This window comes from Heptranchias perlo, chromosome 2 (assembly GCF_035084215.1).
Source record: "Heptranchias perlo isolate sHepPer1 chromosome 2, sHepPer1.hap1, whole genome shotgun sequence".
Lineage (NCBI taxonomy): Eukaryota > Metazoa > Chordata > Chondrichthyes > Hexanchiformes > Hexanchidae > Heptranchias > Heptranchias perlo.
In genome coordinates, this window is record NC_090326.1 from 133,781,133 (window position 1) to 133,794,167 (window position 13,035).

At 41.3% G+C, this 13,035-nt stretch overlaps 1 protein-coding gene across 3 annotated transcripts in view; it reads right to left on the reverse strand.

The window, feature by feature from the left end:
* odad2 (outer dynein arm docking complex subunit 2) overlaps positions 1-13,035 on the reverse strand; it is a 347,977-nt gene that overhangs the window by 98,624 nt on the left and 236,318 nt on the right. For all 3 annotated transcript variants that reach the window (XM_068007170.1, XM_068007171.1, XM_068007169.1), the window contains exon 17: positions 2,867-2,981. In XM_068007170.1, the coding sequence (XP_067863271.1) occupies positions 2,867-2,981 (115 nt within the window). The remainder of the gene's footprint in view (positions 1-2,866; positions 2,982-13,035) is intronic.

Genomic DNA, 13,035 nt, shown 5'->3' on the forward strand with positions numbered 1-13,035 from the left:
AAAGTTAACTGTTTTTAATATAACGGGTCAATTGCTGTCTTTTCCTTCCAGATGTTTCTATGTTTCTGCCTCTCTCTCTGTTTTTTTTTTGTTCTGGCCATTTGTATATTCGGTGGCCCTGTAGGTAACACCTATCTGTCTGAACACTTTGGTTGCCTTGGCAACGGGCAGTTGAAAAGACTTTCTGTAATCACCAGGTATTGTTCTGTGATTTATAAATGCGAGAGGCTCGAGGATTTCTTGACATTCACCTGAGAAAGGAGGAAGCCTCCGAAAGCTTGTGAATTTTTAAATAAAATTGTTGGACTATAACTTGGTGTTGTAAAATTGTTTACAATAATCAGCCCCCAATGTCTCCCTCTCTGATGTCCCTCTCAGCCCCCGATGTTTCCCTCTCCAACGTCACCCTCCTCCCCCCCAATCTTCCCCTCTCCCTTCTGATCTTCCCCCTCCCTTCTGATCCTCCCCTTTCCCCCCTCATCTTCCCCTCTCCCCCCACCCCCCCCCCCGTTCTTCTCCTTTCACCGCCCCCCGATCTTTAGTGCCCTCCACTCTCTGTCCCAGCACCGGATGACGACTCTCTCTCTCTCTTTTTCTCCCCCACCCCCATCAGCGTTGCAGCTCCTGTCGTTAGCCAGCCTGTCAATCAGGCTGGCTGCCGGGCGCGAAACCTGGAAACAACTTTAATCACCATCAATTACATCGCGATTGCGTCGGAAAAGATAAGATTTTCTTATTCGGGTTTGCCACACGCACCTTCACCACCACCCCCCCTTTGCTGCCAACCCGTCACCATTTCAAAATTGAGCCCATTGTCTTTATATTTATTAAGCAAAGGCACGCTACAATTCTCATTTCTTTTAAAGGCTTTTTTTTTCCTCATTGTAATTAATATAATAATAAGATTTGCGTCATGAAAAATAAATTATCAGCTAAGTTTAATGCTAAGTCCTAATTATGCACCAAAAGAATAGGAAACTTGGAACTTCTGAGAATTTTTACAAATTTGATATTTGCAATTTCATTGTAGAATAACTCTAGATAATTTAATCTGAATTTAATTCTGTGGACATGGTAGAAAAATGTTTTGAATTGGAATGGTTTGAGGCACAGGTGCCTCCACAGCTGGTGTAAATGTTGTGATTGGCTGAGAGGTCTACTTCTGTGGGGCATAATTACCCCTTAGGTTTTGCTTGCTCATTGGAGGCAGTTCCTTCCATTCAGCAAGAACTGGAGACCCTTAATCACTGAGGGCACGTGAGCCTGAATTAGTCAGTGCTGGGATTTTATTCAAAATCCCACTGTGACAAGTATAACACTCTTACTATTGGAGCTTTCCATTCTGTAAATTAAGGCTGCGTTTTTGATCCTACAAGAAAAAGCAGGGGGGAGAGTTTCCGCTCATTTCCGCTAGTAATATCAGCACAATCAGGGCTAAAGAGCGGGAAATTTTAAATGCAAGTGAGTTATGCCCAAGAACACTTAGGTTCATGTTAGGTAAAATTGTCATTAAACAACAAAGTTAAGTAATGGATACTCCAGACTTCAATACATAACTTTTGTTTAACCTGCACCAATGCTGAATATTATAAAGCAAACTAAAAGTAATGTAATAGAAACTTTTGTGTGTTTTGAAAGGTTGAATTCAAACAAGTTCATGTTGTACTTATTCAGAATTATACAGGTACCTAATTATCAGCCTACATAAGTACAAAGGTCATGGAATTAACATAAACTTCTGGATACGTCAGCAATTTTATGGCGGAAATAGATGAGACAATTCTGTGGTGCGGTCGCAGTGACTGGACCATTGCTTCTTATGCCACCAGCTTACATTAATCCAACCTTACCTGAAGGTCAGATCATTTAAATTATTAGAATACTTTAAGTGCTGCTGGAGAAATTTAAATGGATTTGGCCACCTAAAGTTAAGTGGTCACTGTTATGTTTTGGGGCTTTAGTCTGATGTACTTCTTGGGTACAGCATTCCAGAAGGCAAGTCTTCACTTCCTATAACATGAAGTGTGCCTTTGACTACCCAATATCTAGCCCAGGTATTGAAGAGAAAATTTGTGTTACTTTATTTTAGCCATCACATGATCTTCCTTGACTTTGGAAGGCTTTAGAATAAATAGGTTACTAGACCGTGGCTTAAGCTATAAACAGCAAAACAGATTTACTAATTAGTAAATGGACAAATGAACAGAACCATTGGCAGGCTATAGATTTATACTAGTTACAGCAACTGCTCTCCCACACATTCACTTTGAGTCAGCCACAGTAAGCCATTAGCCAAATACAAAACAAAAGTTATGCCATATGATAACAAAGCACAATTAAATTCTAATTACTATAGCTATAGTTTAATTCAAATTGAAGGCTTCCATTGCTAAAACTTATCATTGTGATAATTTAACGTATCTGCTGTGTCTTTGACAATAAGTGGTTTCCTCCCTTACCATTTATTCAGCAATGTATACGTTTAAGCATGTTTATTCATCCGAAAAAAATTACTAACAGAATGTTACTGCAGGTAAGGCCCATGAAAGAGTCTTTAATCTTAAAAGAAGAGGAAATAATGCATATTAATGTGCACTGTCCAATAAAACTTGGATTTACAACACCTGAGGTGGAACTTTCAACTTTGGCAGGCTAGGTGTATAACAGGTGCCCAATTCGCTACCACTAATTTTATGCCCTGGCTGAAGATGAACGTTCCGCCCATTAGTCCAAAAAGAAATCTTAATGCATTTTCCTCTACCAAGCTATTTTTGTTGTATAGTGATATTAACTCTCAGTAATACAAGTAGACTATTTTTGGACAATATTCTGCCACTAAAGAATTTAAGACCAGTGATAAACTCACCTTGGCATTTTCAATACAAGGACAGAGCGCCCAAGCTGCACTTGCTTGAATATCTGGATTAGGCTTTTTGAGTAAAGACCATAGCAACCGAACTCCATCTAGAGATTCAATTATCCTGTTGGGGAAAATAAGGATGTTCTTTAACATAAATTTTTAAAATAATTTTAGTCATGTACGGGTGGTAATCTGGCAGAGCAGATGACCCAACCATAATAGAACCCATTGAATTTCCATTCCAAACGGAATGACAATCAGGCAGGTTCTATAACGGGTGGACGATCCGCTCTGCCATGTAATGAAGGTGAAAATTTATCCCTAGGCATCCATTGTTGCTAGAGACTGAGAAGTTAGGTGCCAGTTAATTTAACGGGCACAGTTATGCAAAGGCAAGAGTTTTTAGGCCAATTCTGTACTGTTCTTGATCTTTTTCTTTGTTTCTTTTTCCTCCTGGCATTTATGTTCCCATTAACGTTTGTGACAATAACTCTTAAGTTTTCTTTTGGGCCCCGGACCATTTTAATTTCAAAATGGGAATACCCCATCTGAGGTTTTGGGAAGAAGAGGAAGACCAATGAAGGGATGCCAAGTTGGTCAATCTGGTGCTCTGTCCACCCACCCATACCCAGAGACCTGCATCTGCAGAGGTGAACTTTAGTAAATGATTAGTGGATGCAAAGTCTCCTATTCTTGAGAGAAGCTGCGACACAAGACTTGATTGCACCACTAACACATGCCAATGTTTAACTAATCATAATGTTGGGTGTTTTCTCAGAGATTATCCAAACACAATATGTCATGTTTTCAGTGGCACTGCATGAGAGAGGTCTTGCCAGGTGATCAACAGCAAATATAGCCTAATATTGCTACTACATCTGCTAAGAAACCACCAAATATGCCAGCAGGTTCTGGCACACCTACTTAGCAATAACTGTGAGCACCTCTCATGCAGACTGACCTGTCTTCACATAGACTGTCATTACATAGAATTACATAGAATGTACAGCACAGAAACACGCCATTCGGCCTAACAGTTCCATGCCAGTGTTTATGCTCCACAAGAGCCTCCTCCCTACCTACTTCAGCTAACCCTATCAGCATATCCTTCTATTCCTTCCTCCCTCATGTGTTTATCTAGCTTCCCTTTAAATGCGTTTATACTGGTCGCCTCAGCTACTCCTTGTGGTAGTGAGTTCCACATTTTAACCACCCTCTGGGTAAAGAAGTTTCTCTTGGATTCCCAATTGGATTTATTAGTGACTATCTTATATTTAAGGCCCCTGGTTCTGATCTCCCTCACAAGTGGAAACATCTTCTCTACGTCTACCCTATCAAACTCCTTCATAATCTAGAGAAAAGAACCCCAGACTGCTCAAACTTTCCTGATAGGTACAACCTTTCAGTTCTGGTATCATACTAGTAAATCTTTTTTGCACCTTCTCCAGTGCCTCTATGCCCTTTTTATAATATGGAGACCAGAACTGTGCACAGTACTCCAAGTGTGGTCTAACCAAGGTTCTATACAAGTTTAACATAACCTCTCTGCTTTTCAATTCTATCCCTCTAAAAATGAACCCAGTGCTTGGTTTGCTTTTTTTTAATGGCTTTATTAACCTGCGTCGCTACTTTTTAGTGATTTGAGTATCTGTAACCCCCAATCCCTCTGCTCCTCCACCCTTTTAGACTCTTGTTTTCCAAGGAGTATGTGGTCTCTTTACCAAAATGTGCCACCTCACACTTATCTAAATTGAAATTCTTTTGCCAGCCAACTAAACGTCCATTCTGTAAGTTTATTAATATCTTCTTGTATTTTGTCGCAGTCCTCCTCAGTATTAACTATACCCCCTAATTTGGTATCATCCGCAAATTTTGAAATTGTACTTCCGATTCCTGAATCCAAACCATTTATGTAAATGGTAAACAACAGTGGTCCCAGCACCAATCCCTGTGGAACACCACTTCCAACCTTTTGCCAGTCTGAGTAATTACCTTTAACCCCTACTCTCTGTTTCTTGTTTTGTAGCCATTCTGCTACTTGTCCTCTGACTCCACATGTTCTGACCTTAGTCATGAGCCTATTATGCGGCACCTTATCGAAGGCCTTTTGAAATTTCACATCTACTGCAGTACCCTTGACTACCCTTTCTGTTACTTCTTCAAAAAATTCAATAAGGTTGGTTAAGCATGACCTTCCCTTTTGAAATCTGAGCTGACTATTTATTATATTTTCGGTTTCTTGATGTTTCTAGAAATCTGTGCTGACTATTTATTATATTTTTGGTTTCTAGATGTTTTTCTATTACAGCTTTGAGTAAAGATTCCATTATCTTTCCTACCACCGACGTTAAGCTAATTGGTCGATAGTTCCCTGGACTTGTTCCATCTCCCTTTTTAAATATAGCAATCACATTAACTGTCCGCCAGTCCTCTGGCACTATTCTCTTTTCTAATGAATTTTTCGAGCTTTCCCTAACTTTTTTTAATATGTGCGGATGCAATCCATCTGGACATGGGGTTTTATCCTCTCTAAGTTTGATTAGTTTATCAATTATCTCCCCCCTTTCTATCTTAAACGGATTTTTTATCTTTTTTGATCTCTTCATCATATGTCTTGTCCACCATGTCTCCCTGGTAAATACTGAGGCAAAGTAATTATTTAATATTTCCGCCATTTCGCTGTCATTACCTCACCTACTATGCTGATAGGGTTAGATGAAGTAGAGAGGAAGGAGGCTCATGTGGAGCATAAACACCGGCATGGACCTGTTGGGTCAAATGGCCTGTTTCTGTCCTGTACATTCTATGTAATTCTGTATAATATTACCAGGACACCTACACCTACCATGCAGCTTAGTACTTCAGAAGTGAAGTTAAGAAACACTTATACACGCAAAAGGTGGTAGAAGTTTGGAACTCTCTTCCTCAAACGGCAGTTGGTGCTAGCTCAATTGTTAATTTTAAATCTGAGATCGATAGATTTTTGTTAACCAAAGGTATTAAGTGATATGGGCTAAGGGGGAGTTAGGTCACAGATCAGCCATGATCTCATTGAATGGCGGAACAGACTTGAGAAGCTAAATGGCCTACTCCTGTTCCTTTGTAAGTGTAGGACTATCACATCCAGTGATAATAGTTGTCTTCAGCAGCATGAAACTTAGCTCCATTTCATTGTGTGCATGGTCTAATCGTAACCTCTGGGAATGGTGCCGTGAAGTGGCATAGTAGACCATCGTTCTCACAACCATCTTGCGCAGCTCCTGGGCCAAGTACTGCACTAGCCTGCAGACTCATGCTGCACCTTGAGTTTCCTTTCTCTTCATTTTTGCCTGCCAGTTCTTAGTCCCCTGTCCTTTCAGCCTTGGCAATGTATGCTAATGAGTTGAGATGCCATTTGAACTTTTCCAAAAGAACTCAAAATTTTTATCATCCTATTCTGATACCTTTTTTATTTATGCCCATCCTTTAAATTTCACTTAGATACAATTATACACTTCCAGCACTAGTATGCGCCTTGCACCTACCCAAGTCTGTCACTGATGTATGAGTAATTTTGTAAACAAGTTTGTTCTGAAGACTCGGGAGCTATTTGCACTTTGCCATTCAGGCAGATTTGCACCAGTACTTAACCATTTAGAACTGACTTGCAGCAGTGCACAAAAGACAATCCCCTATATGACAGAGCTATGCTATCTACTGGAAACTGACAAAATGTAGCCCAGATTCAGCAATGAGATATATATGCCTCATTGGCATCTTCCTGCTGTGCACCAGCTGGAAAATTGTTTTTTGCTGCTTTTTTTTGATTTATCACACCACTTTATTGCTTCTGCAATATTTCTTTCTGTTGTTTGCTACTAAAATTTTGCAATAGAGGACTTGTGTTGTATGGACCACTAGTCACAGCACTGTTGCTGTCACCAGCTGCCAATTTCCACTCCAACCATAATCCATTGGGCCTGCCAATGGCTGTTATGGATTTGGAGGAAGAAAAGGGGTTCATGCAGTGGGAAAAAAGTGCACTTGCACCTCAGGCGTGTGGTACTCACTTGAAATTGGCCCAGGAGCTATATTTTCTGACCCAAGCATATCTACTTGGCCATGTCTGAGAAGACCTGCTGCACCTCCTCCAACAATACATCCAGACTGACTTTATTGAAGAGGGCAGTTCTATCATTTGCTCCAGACATCATCTTCACAACAGTGTGCCAGAACATACTGTTCTGGCTCAATGAAAATTAAACAGCAGCCCTTTACTGGCAGCCATTTAAGGCTGGTGCACTCCTCGTTCCCCATTCATGTGCTGCCACAGCATTCCCTGCTCTTAAGGAAAATGCATGGAGAACATATTTAAATTATTTAAATTAAATGACTTTGCCAAATCCAGTGAGGTCTGCAGTCCACTCTGTCAGCACAGTAAAACACATGTCGAGTTTCTGACCACATTTTCCCAAGATTAGGGACTCAGCCCTTTCGATCTTTATAGGTAGAAACAGCCAAAAAAAAGCAAATGGGATTCTGGATTTTATAAAAAGGATATTGAATATAAAAACAAGGAGGTAACTAGAATGTTACCAGGAAAGAGATGCTTCAGTTATACAACAAACAACTTGCATTTATATAGTGCCTTTAACATAGTAAAACATCTCAAGGTGCCTCACAGGAGCATTAGCAGACAAAATATGACACCAAGTCACAAAGAGATATTAGAAATAAAAACAGAAAATGCTGGAAATACTCAGCAGATCAGGCATTTGTGGAAAGAGAAACAGAGTTAACATTTCAAGTCGATGACCTTTTGTCAGAACTGGAAAAGTAAGGAATTAAGCAAGTACAGAGCCAGGGAAAGGGGAGGGGAGAAAAGAACAAAGGGGAAGTTCCATGATAGGGTGGAGCGCAAGAGTGATTAAATGACAAAAGGGATGATGATGCAAGGCAAAGGGGGTGGTAATGGGACAAGTAAAGAAACAAAAGATGGGTCTAGAGGAGCTGTAAATGGCAACAGCAGAACCATTACCAGCACTTGCTGTCTGAAAAATTGGGAGCAGTGGTTATGATCTGAAGTTATTGAAATCAATGTTGAGTCCGCAAGGTTGTAAAGTGCCAATTCGAAAGATGAGGTGCTGTTCCTCGAGCTTCTGTTGAGCTTCATTAGAATAGTGTCAGAGGCCGAGGATAGAGAGGTCAGGGTAGGAGTGAGATGGAGAATTAAATGGCAGGCGACTGGAAGCTCAGGCTCGTGCTTGTGGACTGAACGAAGGTGTTCAGCAAAGCGATCACCCAGTCTGCGTTTGATCTCTCTAATGTAGTGGAGACCGCATCATGAACAGCGAATGCAGTATACTAAAGAGATATTAGGACAGGTGATTGGTCACAGAGGTAGGTTTTAAAGGAGGAGAGAGAGGTAGCGAGGCAGAGCCGTTTAGGAGGGAATTGCAGAGCTTGGGGCAGCTGAAGGCACAGTCACTAATGGTGGGGCGATGAAAATCGGGGATGCACAAGAGGCCAGAATTGGAGGAACGCAGGGATCTCGAAGGATGACAGGGCTGGAGGAGGATACAGAGCTAGCGAGCGAAGAGGCCATGGAGGGATTTGAACTCTAGGATGAGAATTTTAAATTCGATGCATTGCCGAACTAGAAGCCAATGTAAGTCAGTGAACACAGGGGTGTTGGATGATCAAGACTTAGTGTGTTAGGACACAGGCAGTAGAATTTTGGATGAGCCTAAGTTTATGGAGGGTGGAAGGTGAGAGGCCGGTCAGCAGAGCATTGGACTAGTCGAGTCTGGAGATAACAGCAGCATGGATGAGGGTTTCAGCAGCAGATGGGTGAGGCAGTGGGGGAGATGAGCAATATTATGGAGATGGAAGTAGGCGGTCTTGGTGATGGAAAGGATATGGGGTCGGAAGTTCAGCTCAGGATTAAATAGGGCACCGAAAATAGGTATGAAAATTGATGCTTTTCAATGGACCAAAGAAAGGTAAGAGGGAATTTAAGAGAAATTTTCAAAATTACTAAAGGTTTTGAGAGGGTAAATAGTGAAAGGTTATTTTTACAGGATGGCAGATTGGTAACAAGGGAGCTTAATCTAAGGATTATCAATAGAAAATGAAGGGTGAAGTTCAAAGATTTTTTTTTAAACACAGAGTTACTAGAACATGGAATGCTTCATCATAAGTCCTATTGAGGCAGCGACTATAACATGATTTAAAAAGTAATAGGATAAGTATTTGAAAAGAAAGAATATAAAAGGATATGGGGGAAGGACAGGAACATATGATTAGAGTAGATGGCTCTAGCTGAAGACCTAGGACCAGCAGAGATGTAATAGGCTGAATGTGGAGTCATATAAAGTTGCCAGAAAAAGTAGCAAGCCTGAGGATTGGGAGCAGTTTAGAATTCAGCAAAAAAGGACCAAGAGATTGATTAAGAGGGGAAAAAGAGAGTATGAGAGTAAACTGGCAAGGAACATAAACGTGGACTGTAAAAACTTCTACAAGTATGTAAAAAGAAAAAGATTAGTAAAGACAAATGTAGGTCCCTTACAGTCAGAAACGGGAGAATTTATAATGGGGAACAAGCAAATGGCAGAGAAATTAAACAAATACTTTGGTTCTGTCTTCACGGAAGATGACGCAAATAATTTCCCAGAAATGCTAGGAAACCAAGGGACTAGTGAGAAGGAGGAATTAAAGGAAATTAGTATTAGTAAAAAAATAGTGCTGAAGAAATTAATGGGACTGAAAGTCGATAAATCCCCAGGGCCTGATAATCTGCATCCCAGAGTACTAAAAGAGGTAGCCTTGGAAATAGTAGATGCATTAGTTGTCATCTTCCAAAATTCTATAGATTATAGAACAGTTCCTGCAGATCGGAGGGTGGCAAATGTAACCCCACTATTTAAAAAAAGGAGGGAGAGAGAAAACAGTGAACTACAGACCGGTTAGCCTAACATCAGTAGTAGGGAAAATGCTAGAGTCTATCATAAAAGATGTGATAACAGGACACTTAGAAAATATCAGCGGGATTAGACAAAGTCAACATGGATTTATGAAAGGGAAATCATGTTTGACAAACCTACTGGAGTTTTCGGAGGATGTAACTGGTAGAATAGATAAGGGAGAATCAGTGGATGTGGTTTACTTGGATTTTAAAATTTTGACAGGGCTAGATAGACTGGATGCAGGGAGGATGTTTCCCCTGGCTTGGGGGTGTCCAGAGCGAGGGGTCACAGTCTCAGGATACGGGGTAGGACATTTAGGACTGAGATGAGGAGAAATTTCTTCACTCAGAGGGTGATGAACCTGTGGAATTCTCTACCACAGAAGGATGTGGAGGCCAAGTCACTGAATATATTTAAGAAGCAGCTAGATAGATTTCTAGACACAAAAGGCATCAAGGGGTATGGGGAGAGAGCGGGAATATGGTATTGAGATAGAGGATCAGCCGTGATCATATTGAATGGCGGAGCAGGCTTGAAGGGCTGAATGGCCTACACCTGCTCCTATTTTCTATGTTTCTCTGTAATGGGTTCCTTCTGTGCTGTGATTTTGATAATTCTACGCCAACACAGTTCTATTTTCTAATATTTTTGAGAAAACAATACAGAAAGAGGTTATAATTATATCATACACAAGGTATAAGCTTCTGAAAAGTCTCCGCAATACATTTTGCTGTTGAAAATTCGATCCTGAAGGTAAATTTGTCAATTGATTGCACTTTGTCTGTGGGTGCTGTTGGGGGGGCCAGAAAAATTGACCCTAGGAGGTTTAAAATGACTGATTTAATGAAATTATTTAAATACAAAATGCATTTTATCTATTTCAATGAAATACAGTAGTAAAACTAATTCAGCAGTCAATACATTATATTATAAAGAACTCTTTGCTGCAGTACTACTGTAAACCAACCTGCATTCTCAGGACATATATCCCTGTATACAAAAAATAGTGTGGTGCCAATACACTGAGCATCTGTGACAAAATGAATGATCATATCATACAGTACAGCAGTTGTTTGCAATGCACAGCAGTGTACTGTTTATAAAATCAGTTATCTTTGCCTGTTTAATAGTGCATGAAAAATTAGTCATCATTTTCCAGATGGCAGAGATCCTTCCATGTACTGGATTCCATTTCTCCACAAACATCCAGATGTCTTTCTAGTGTGTACAGTGCCTTTACTGTCTCTATTTTGGAAGTCAATGCCTAAAGTTCTACATTTTGGTCATCCTCTACCGCTGAAGCTGCACTGAATGTTGTCTCAAGTGTTACAGTGGATGAATGTTTGAAACAAACTCTCAGTTTGTGTCTTCACCAAAACATTTCTACACAGCTTCAGTGTCAATAGAGTTGTTGAACTACTCGAAAGATGAGCCTGCTAAACCCTGATCTCATTCACATCAGCAGAATTATTCATGCTGACATATATACTATTTTAACTTTGGTTTTCTCTCATTGTGGCGACAAAAATTTACCTTTGTAAAGCAGTTTTATCATTATCTCAGATTTAACATTGATCCCACAGTAACTGGATCATATTAATCATATCCAGAGATGTAACTTCTTTGTCAATGTTGCACAAATTGAGACATCTACTGACTAGGGTGGTTATAATAAATGATTTCATTTCTTGAGGTAGTAAAATAGGAAGTTATAAATAATCCCTGATTCGTTGTGATAAAGACTGTGTGGGAGGGATTAAAATTTGGTACCTCTATGTTTCACACAGTGACCCTAAATTTCCAAAGGGTTTTCCCAATCGCCTGCTGTAACTTCAGTGAGAGATTGTTAGAACCCTTGGAGAAATGGTGTAAACCACTGTTTTGAGCTGTTACACCATTTCTTCAGGGATTCCACTGATCTCCCATTGGAGAACTCCTGCGGAAATTGCAGGCAAGTTACTTTTGCATTTATTTGATGTAAACAATAATCTAATTATGGAATAATTATTTCAAAAGTGTTCTTCATGCAATTTGCAATTAAGCATCACAGAATACAATAGAAGATCACCTGGAATTTCCTCATTGTGGGGGGGGGGGGGGGCGGAGAGAGGTTCTCCTGATCTTCCACAGTAAAAAGTTGAAAACAGTTATTTATGTCATTCCTCCGGGGGTTCTGCAGAAATTACGGTGGATATTGAGAGAACCCTGCAGAAATTCCACCCCCCACCCCGAACAAATTTGAAGACAAAGATATAGGGCTATGAAGAGAATGTGGGAATAAGGTTGGGACTGCTCTAGCAAAGAGCTGGCACAGGCACATTGGGCCAAATGGCTCCTTCTGTATTGTAAACTTATATGGTTCTAAATGAAAATACCCCTGAACATAACACCACCAATTAAGCAGATATTTTAATTTGGTCACATTGATTATCGAAAATGTAATTACTTGTTAAAATAAGTGCAACTTTTATAAATTTTATAACCACTAATGCTACTTTTGGCTCAAGAGGGATTTGTCAACAAGGACAAGAATTTTGATTTTGGTGTGAAGCCATGGGCTCGATTTTAGGGTCGGGTTACCTGCGGATTTCCAGCGGGGGGGCCCCGAAAATCCCGATCTCCGATCACGTGACCGGATTCGGACGAAATCCCGGCCACTTCCGGGTACCGCGCTGACGTGCGGGGCTGCGCGCGCAAGCCCCGCTGGTGGGAATCCCGCAGGCAATTAAAGCCAGCGGGGTTCCACTTGAGAGTACTTAACTTGCTCGTTGTGGTCAGTTAATGAGCTGAAGCAGCTGTCAAAAGAGGAAGTGTGGGATTTTACGTTCAAAGCAGTCAGTTTCCCACACTGGGGGAAACAGGACCCTTCAAACCAGGCGTGTTGCAGCCAGCAGCCTGTGGCAGGTGCCAAGGTGCGCTCCACGGGGGAGCGCCCTCACCCACGCAGGAGGCCACCGCGTCACATAGGGCAACCCCTGCCCTCCACCAACCCCCGCCAAGCCAGAGGACAGACCGACACGAAACCGCAGCCCCAGTCCGAGGACCCACCCACCTACCCTGCACAACCCCTCACACCAACACCTGCCAGATGGGTGGTGCGTTGACATCGTCGGAGGACGAACAGGATGACCAGCCCCAGCAGCCTCGCAGTCCACGCCGTCCGCCTCGGAGAGGTGGGGCCCCCCAACACGGTGCTGCGGCACACCCACCTGCACAGCAGGAGGGAGGGCA